Source organism: Cottoperca gobio, chromosome 24, assembly GCF_900634415.1.
Source record: "Cottoperca gobio chromosome 24, fCotGob3.1, whole genome shotgun sequence".
NCBI classification, from domain to species: Eukaryota; Metazoa; Chordata; class Actinopteri; order Perciformes; family Bovichtidae; genus Cottoperca; species Cottoperca gobio.
The window spans coordinates 13873470-13882987 of NC_041378.1; the positions used below are offsets into that span (position 1 = coordinate 13873470).

At 43.6% G+C, this 9518-nt stretch overlaps 1 protein-coding gene across 1 annotated transcript; it reads left to right on the forward strand.

Annotated features, from left to right (window-relative positions):
* Window positions 1-2502: 2502 nt before the first annotated feature.
* bmp2b (bone morphogenetic protein 2b) lies at window positions 2503-8481 on the forward strand. Its single transcript, XM_029425181.1, is given in 4 exon segments — window positions 2503-2905; window positions 3838-4205; window positions 7211-7230; window positions 7232-8481. Coding segments are annotated over 3 exon segments (1269 nt in total). The 5' UTR covers window positions 2503-2905; window positions 3838-3850; the 3' UTR covers window positions 8126-8481.
* Window positions 8482-9518: the final 1037 nt, after the last annotated feature.

A 9518-nucleotide genomic window follows, 5' to 3' on the forward strand; every position in this document is an offset into this window, starting at 1 on the left:
GTAATAATGATGCTAGTTATGGTGGCGGACATGCTGGGTTAACGCTGTCTGGCTGAGTCACAGTTTAACCTCGCAGAGCCCTCCTCAACAGGTCGTTCATTTGTGTTTCAGATAGCTTATCTCTACCTGCACTCTCTGGCTGCCAAGCTTTAGCTCTGCCATGTTGTCCTTTCAATCAGCATGTAATTGGATCAGCTGCAGCGATTAGATAAGTGTGATGTATCTGGCTCAAAACAATGATATATTGAGAATCAAAGCTGCGTGATCTTCTCAACCCACTCATTGGGCATCACTGATCAAGTCCCTCAACAGACTCGGCTGGACACATTCCTCAGCGCTGGCCCGACACAAGCTGTGCCAAGGACTCAAAACACGAACATGCCCCTTTACATGCCCAAACACTTATATATATATATATATATATATATATATGTATACAGAAAGAAAAAGAGAGACAAAGCATCAGATAAAGACCCCTCTTTCTAATCCTCTCACTCGGGTAATTAAAGATACTCACGGCTTACTGTGTGAGGCCTTATCCCCCAATCTAAATGCCGAGCAGCTTTTTACCTGGGTTTGGGTTTAGAGCACTAGGTCCATCAAGTGGTGTTTTGGCAACAGCAGGGACCCAACTATCACTGCCAACAGATTAACACGACAAAAGAGCAAATCTAAGCAGTATTAATGATTTAGCATGTTCTCCCATAACCCGAGTTTATGAATGAATGGAAGAATAAATGAATAAACTGGATTGGAATAACTTTTAAAGATTGGACAGAAAGTATAAGTCACCTTTAACTGATTCTGGTAATTCAATAAAAGGCAACAATATGGAAAGCCAAGGAAGCATTCGCCACAAAGAAATCCAGCGAGGGGAAGGCCAAGAAACATCACCATGCAGGTAACGGCATGCACCCACGGGCCTCTCTGTATTTTAATTGCTAAGTGGATGATCTGGGATTATCCCTCATAAAATGTTATTGTCTTGGAAGGAAACAAAGATATCTTGTGATCTCTGTGGGATTTAATCTATTGCCATCTCTCCGAAGAAAACAGGCCGAGTGCTTTGGCCAAAACACAGCCGCCTGTCCAACTCATCCCCTAATGGAGTCACCAGAGGGAATCAATGGGGGCTTTTCTTATGGAGATGAACCAAACATTAATGCAGTTGACTACACCCCACAGGCTAAAAACAATGCAGCAATGTTTCTCGCGCCACTCTGTGCCACTGAGAGTATGCTCTGTAACAATACAGCAGGTACTCTCCAAGATCTAAATGCATGTTTCAACATAAATGAACAATATTTGACGTTGAGAAAAAGAAGATATACATATTTTATATCGGACCAAAGCAACCTTTTCAAGACACAATTTTGTGCAAGCAGAGTTTTTAAGCGTGGAGTTTTATCTAAACTAAAATGTGTCTTCTTGGGAAGGCAGTATTGTTGCTGTGACACATACGAACAGCCAAAATCTGCCACAGATCTTTTGATAAACTGCTGTGAGTTGGAATGACTTGAGAAGACTGATCCCGGCAGAAGCATGTACACTTGTACAAGAACCCCCCCCCCCCCACACACACACTCACACACACACACACACACACACACACACACACACACACACACACACACACACACACACGCACACACACACACACACACAGTGAAGTTCATCAGGAGGATGTGATAGTCCCTCTGCAGGGACTAATCCTTTGAAACCACAAAAGCAACACATTGTGATGCCATTATCTATTAGCCTTAATCCAAAAGCTAAACACGTTTGACTACTATTAACACCGTTGATTAATTATCTATTTATGAAGCAGGAGGAGTTTAAATGTTTTTTTGCTCCATGTGGTCAAATTCACAGGAAAATTACACCACGTAGGGACTGCAACAAGCCATTTTGATGTTATTTAAAAACATGAAGCAAACAGACGATTGCTATTCATATGTATGGAAAATCACCCCAAAAAAACAAACAACTAAAAGCAACAGCATGGTTTTAACTGTTGACTTTATAACTATTTTTATGGCGTGAATTTCCAGGATATGTTAAGATGCAAGAGAAAAAGAGTTGTTTGTAATAAGGATATTTTTTTATATGTATGCTGATGATTCCCAAGGGCTCTAGGGGATTTAGGGATCATGGACGATTGTGTGGATTTTTTAAATTTCACTATAATGTAAATTAACATGTATTATTCAAATTTGTATAAAAGTGACTTTTCCAAAGGTTTTCACTCTACTGATCCAAGCCATTCGAAAATAAATGCTTCTCATGGGGGTACCTGTGGCCAAATCTGATCAAAAGGGGGTCCGTGGCTCTAATGTGTGTTTATTTAAAATCGTTAGACATGAACAAGTTTGGAGCCTCCGGGTTAGAGGTCCGCCGGAGGTGCGTTATAGTGGACAAATGATTGACAGCCCCTTGGTGACATCACTGTACGACAAAAAGAGTCGCAGGGGGAAGAGAAGGCACCAATCAATTCAACCACTACGCTGTGGCGCACAGAGGAGAGGCGACGCGCTCGAAGCAACAAGGTCCAAGGAGCGACACTTGTGTGCGCTTATCTCTGCTCAAACCAGCTCCGCTCAACTTTTGTCTCAGCGAACTGTAACTCTTTTGAAGATGTTCAACCAAGATGCGTTATACTTAGATTGGACCTGCCTACGCAAACCCGCTTCCTCATAGACTTAACATTTTTTTTTCTTCTTTCCGTGCTGACCAAGACCTAACCCAAATTTCAGCTGGTGAGAATATGTGCGAGAGCCGATCGGCGAAGGGCATGGGCTGTCTTTGGTCCTTCAAGGAGAAGCAGCGTGGATTAAACACGAATTAATGTGGAATTTATCGGAGCCCAAAGGTGGAACGACGACCGGACACAGCGCTTCCTCGTCAGGTAAAATAAGACTGATGGGACTTTGTTAAACTGTTTTCCAAAGAAACTAAATCTTAATAATGTCACCAAGTATAACATAAGTAGATCATGAGGAAACGTTTACTTTACAATTGTACACGACCGTTCTCCCATTGTATAGGCTTATAGGGTGTGTGCGTAAAAGTTAAAGCGTTCCCATTTTGAACCTCGGGGAAAACGCAGTGAAATATAGTTAGAAATATGTTTCTTTGGAAGTTGTGCTACTCAGATGATATTTAGTTTATATGTTTTTGATGTCTTGTCCCGGGCTACATCTGGCTCTGGTACGCACGTCAGATCTAACACCTGCAAGCCTCTTGAAGTAACTTTATCCCTTATGATTATACATGACCGTCAAAGCCTCTGCAAATAGACGCTTGTAGCACCGTCTGCCTGCCTCTCCTGCTGCTGTGTATTCTAACTCTTTCTCCAACATTCTTTCATGCCTCCTGTGATCTTTGGGGCCACGCACACTTGCATTTCTTTTCATATCACTTCACTAACCAAACGTGATTTCTTATCTCTTCTAATTGGAGACTTTATGTCTGCAGTCTCCCCCGCAACTTTCTTTGATTTGTCCTTCCCCCGTGTCATTCCCCCTTTTTTTTTTTGTTCGTCTCTTTCATAACTTCCTCACCTTGATATTTTCATGTTTCTGTTCATGTTAAGATCAATCTTCTGGTTCAGTTAGACGCGCTATATTGCCGGCGGGGTAGTAATTCCCAGCTCCCTTTTTTGTTCTACTTCAAAGTGAAGAGGTGTCTTCCCTTTTTAACCTGCTCTCCTTCAATCATTCCTACTGTATGAGGGAATCGCACACAGTTTGGAGAATGCTGCAGTGAAGCCCCTGCTGCGTCCACCTCATGTCAATACCTCAGCGCCAGTGTATTGACAGAAACCAACTTTCTCCACAGGGACTGACTGATCATGGTCGCCGTGGTCCGCTCTCTCATGGTACTGCTGCTCGCTGAAGTGTTGCTGGAAGGTGCTACGGGACTTATCCCCGAGGTCGGCCGGAGGAAATACAGCGAATCCGGGAAGCAGACCCCAGAGCGGTCGGAGAGCTTCCTCAACGAGTTTGAGCTTCGGCTTCTCAATATGTTTGGACTGAGGCGCAGGCCGACCCCGAGCAAGCAAGCAGTGGTGCCGCAGTACATGGTGGACCTTTACCGCATGCACTCAGCAAACGGAGACCACAGCACGAAACGGCCGAAGAGCATGGGGAAACACGCAGAGAGAGCCGCCAGCAAGGCCAACACGATTAGAAGCTTTCACCATGAAGGTATGTATTAGTGACATACCTCTACCTGACAGCCGGAGAGCTCCTCTGCTCTCTCAGACAGCCCAAACCTATATTTAAACATGACTCAATGCGTCAAGACACAACTTCAGAGTATTCACTGTTTTATTGAGAGTTAGTCATTTACAGGTGACACGGGTCCAAGTTATTCCTAACGCTTTAATAAGTTTAGGATTGCTCAAACCTCAATGACACGATTTACAAACAAGCATCTCATGTGCAATTAAATTAACTCTCATATATGTAGTGATGCAACCTTTAACCAAACATGCCCCTGGCGCAGCTGTCACGGGCTTCAAAAACATCAAGAGGCGGTGGTATCCCTGGGGTAATTTGTTTCTTAATAATTGATGGTGTTTGCGTGAGCTCTGAAAACGGTTTTTCCAGACACGCACCACAGGAGCAGGATAAAGGGCGGTGTGCCTTTGCGCAGGTGATAGTCATCAGCATGTCACTTCAATAACACAAGACATGACATTATACTAACACGCATTATGACAAAGTCATCGTGTCAGACTGAATTCTGAGTCATTTCTAACAGGACTGAAATTAGTCCTTGGTACGAAAGGGGGAGGAGGGGTTGCGCGCCTTATTCTTTCCAAATCACCCCTCTCTCCGTCTGTGCGCCATTACGCACGTTCCAATAACATCATAATTGCTCACTTAGTTTATATGCTGGATACGCGTGGATTGTTGAATTCAGTGTTTCAGTTCAATTCCATTTTGCTTCCAAGTTAACATACGCTGTTCAGATGAATAATGCTCACATACTGAAGGTCCACAGATCCAGTGTGTGGATAAAGTGCATTAGTTCACCAGTCATGTGTTTACATGTTACTGGTGAAGTGGCTTATTTAAAGCTGTCTAAAATAATAATAACAGGTGAAATTTAAACGTGACTGATGCTTTATTTATAAATTAACTGCTGAGAGAGGTGCACATGCATATCAAAAAATATTTATGTATGATAAAAAATAACTTTTATTGTCACACATCTAGCAATATCTACCGTTCAATTTCCTATGGCCCATGTTCCAGGTTTTAGAACATACAAGTTACTGCGTCCATAGGGGTTCTACACAGAGTCCTTATACAGAGTCCTAAGTGTTTGAGTGGGGAAGTTTCCATCAGGGTGAGTCAGAGGGGTGGTTGAGTGGTTGCTTGGGTGCTCTCCAGAGGCCTAGTGCAATGACACCCAGTGGCTACAGTGACACACTACAAACAAGCCTGGCCCAGGCAGCCAGGCTGAGTGACTGCTCCCTGCCCACTACTGGAAACCTCTGCACCCGGCCAGCACACACCTTGACACCACCCGCCATTACCAATGTGTTCAGACTGTGTTTACATATGCTCCCCTGGCTCTTTCATCATATGCTAACAGGGCTGCAGGGTTGTTAGTCTTCCCATGTCAAGAGACGTTCATTTGATGGTCACTCCATATAATAAGCATGTATCTACAGATGTAAGTGCAGCACATCAAAGCAAACAGCTCGAATCATTCATCACATCTGCCTGCTGATATTAATTTCACTGGGATAATTAGTTTCACTCCTATCAGTTTTCAAAAATAACCATTTTCTATGCCAAATAGAACATTTCCACTACTACACAGGAAGTGGCTGCCTGAGACAGGTCCGTGATGAATGACCCAACATTAGCCTTTATCTTTTGTTTTGGCATGCAGCGCAAAAAGAAATTAGGAATGTTGATACACTCATATCTGCGGTTCACACGTTTTTGACAAGCTTCGACTTGTTCACACAACCGTTTCTTCAGAAGAGAGACAGACGGGAGAGAGTGAGAACGCTGCTGCGGAAGGAAACAGAGAAGGAGTGATAGAGAAGGAGACGGGAAGAAAAGAGGATTTGGGGCTAAGAGAACACAGGGAGAAGGGGATTTGGGAGCTGAGGGAGGAAAGAAAGAGAGGGATTGGGGACAGAGGAGAGGGAATGAGAGACAGGGGGCTTTCCCACATCAAATGAGGAGTGATAGGCCTAATTGAGGTCTTTGTGACTCTGGAGGGAGGTTTAGGATGAGATAGTGGAATTTCCTAAATGCCTCCTTTGAAACAGCATAGAGTTCAAAGTTTGTGTTTATGTTACCACACCAAACAGATTAAAACGTGTGTCTATACACCATCTATGAACTTCATAAAGTGTGAGTTCAAAGTCGAGCTGCCTCAAAGAAAATTACAGCTTTTACTAAGATTTCTGTCATTTACGGTATAATACAGAGGGGAATACCAATGATCTATATGTATATGACGTTCATATGCTTCAGGACATTTTTAATAGATGTCTTAAAACACACTTCTATTTGTGAACTATAGATTCTCTCCAGATATTAATAGTATCATATATCTTCTCTTGGTAATATAATTATTCTTTCACATTGCAGTAATATTCCAGAGCTGGCCAGTTCTTTAAATGTTAACGCAACTGTTGCCATTCATGTTAGAATTCATGCAATCAGTTTTATATTGTTTTCCACATTGCTCTTTTGTTAATGACACTTTAACATATGCTACAACCTTTTTCATTGTGTGCAGCAACCAATACTCAAAGGGTAAATGTGCTATTTTAATTCAGGCTGACAAGCATGTTTGATCTTATCAATAGATGGAAGCGCACTGCTTAAACTCATGAGCATGACATCATTACATCACCATGAAGATATTGATGTTGCAAAATGTTGATGTGTGTGTTTTGCCTGTGTGACAATGGCCCACACCCACTCAATATAACCACGTGGCAGCTTGGCTGGCTGCGCAGAAAGAAGGCTGCAAGTTGTGTGCGAGTGTATGAGAGAGAGAGAGAGAGACAGCAAGAGAAACCGTCCATTAATGTTTCCCTGCTCACAGAGGATCCATAACGCCAACTAGGTTTTAATCATAGGTGTTGTTTCTCGATCTTGTACCATGAATAAAGTTGTTGTTTCATCCCTGGCAAGCATTTACACTAAGTTTATCTTTGTGCTATCTCTTGTAGAGTCTATGGAGGCCCTGGCCAGGACTGAAAGGCAAAACGACCCAGCAGTTCTACTTCAACCTCACTTCTATCCCTGATGAGGAGCTCATCACCTCTGCAGAGCTACGTGTCTACAGAGATCAGGTCATGGGAGCTGCACCCCCCAACAACAGCTCCACATACAGCAGCACCAGTGATAGCTTTTCTGCTGGTGGCATCCATCGTATCAACATTTATGAGCTATTCGGACTTCCTGCCGCTCAAGGTAGGGAACCTTTGGCACGTCTGCTGGACACTCGGCTAGTGCAGGACTCTTTGAGCCGCTGGGAGAGCTTTGACGTCAGCCCCGCTGTGTCTCAGTGGACCTCTGGGAAAGGTCACAACCATGGCTTTATGGTGGAGGTGCTTCACCCAGAGGAGGGGGATATGGATGGGAAGCACGCCCAGAGACGTAGTAGGCACATCAGAGTGAGCCGGTCCCTGCAGCAGGACCAGGACTCATGGCCTCAGGCTCGGCCTCTGCTGGTGACGTATGGCCATGACGGCCGTGGGGACTCTGTACTCCACACACGGGAAAAGCGTCAGGCGGCACTCCGCAAACAGCGCAGGAAGCACCAGAACAAGGCCAGCTGCAAGAGGCATGCCCTGTATGTGGACTTCAGTGATGTGGGTTGGAACGAGTGGATAGTGGCGCCACCTGGCTACCACGCCTTTTATTGCCATGGGGAATGTCCGTTCCCCCTGGCAGACCACCTCAATTCTACCAATCATGCCATCGTGCAGACGCTGGTCAACTCAGTCAACTCGAACATCCCCAGAGCCTGTTGCGTGCCCACTGACCTCAGCCCCATCTCCCTGCTCTACCTGGATGAATACGAGAAGGTCATCCTAAAAAACTACCAGGATATGGTGGTGGAGGGCTGTGGCTGCCGGTGAGAAACTGGCAGTGGTATGGATAGAGAGAGAAAGCGGGCAAGAGAGACTGAAAGACACATCAGAGGTTATTATGGACACCTGGTTTCCCAATGAAGACGTTTATTTATATGAAAGACAAAACAGAGCTATTGTGGAAGAAGAAAAAATAACTATATATGAATATATTTATGTCTACGTAAAGTTGGGAAAAAATAAATATTTTAATCAGAGGAATATTCCTTTACTGGTTTTGAAAATGTATTTCTGATGTACATTTCGAAATGGGTGCAATACCACATGAAGTATACTGCTCAGATTTTTATTTTGTATTTATTTCTATTATAACCACTTTATTTGTAAATAAATAATGTGTATTTATCGTGAAAAAAAAAACGTGGTCACTCCAATTTTCCAAGATCGGTTACAGTGAACCAGCCATTGTTGATGTATCCACGTCAGGGGACGACATGTGTGGCTGACATGAATAACAGAGTTTCAAATTCAGACAGAAATTAGCTGCACAAATAGAACACATGACAAGAAGCTCACACTACACTGACTGCAAAGCAAGCACTGAACTCTTTTGGTAAAAGTAATTGGAAACCAACAACAATAGAAGTGCAGAGAGGAAAGTGACCGAGCCGGGTCAAGGTGCTGCTGGTGTAATGAACTGCAGTGGGGTGTAGGGTCACAGGACGGGAGTGACAAGTTACAAGCACTCAAATGTGATAGACTCCCATGGGAGGATTAGAAAAACACCAGAGCATGTTTTCATGCATTACATGTCACTGCAAAGATCCCTGGGAAGGTTCGACTAGAAGCTGGCTCCTGTGTTATTTCTGTTCCTATCCAGTATTAACAGAGGAAAAAAAAATCTGCAGGGCTTCTGAGGAAGGTCTGACAGGGCGCAAGGTTTATTTATAGTGAGATTAGAGACTGAAAGATTGCAAACTGTGGCAGACAGGCAGACACACAAACAGGCTTGCAGCAATAACAGCCTACTGGCACTTTAATTAAAAAAGACAAACAAACACACACCTGCACCTGTCCACATACTGCTCATGCTCAGACAGATTCTTCCCCACTTCAGAGTTTGCCTTTCTTAGTCGTCTCTGAGTCATAAGACTCTGCTGTGTTTCGCCACTGATGTATTAAAACAAAGAAGAAATACATAAATGTCTCACAAAACTACTCCGCAGCAGCAGATAATGAACTGCAACACAAATAACGCCAAACACTTGACACCAAAACCAATCTTAAGTCGTGTTATATTCACTAAGACAGTGGGGATGGATGGCTGGCAAAGAGAAAACATATCATATGTTGCAGTAAGACCGTTTGAAGCATGAACACCTGAGTCAATACCTTCACACTGCAATGTGTTATGGATACAACAAAGTATCTAGACCAAAGT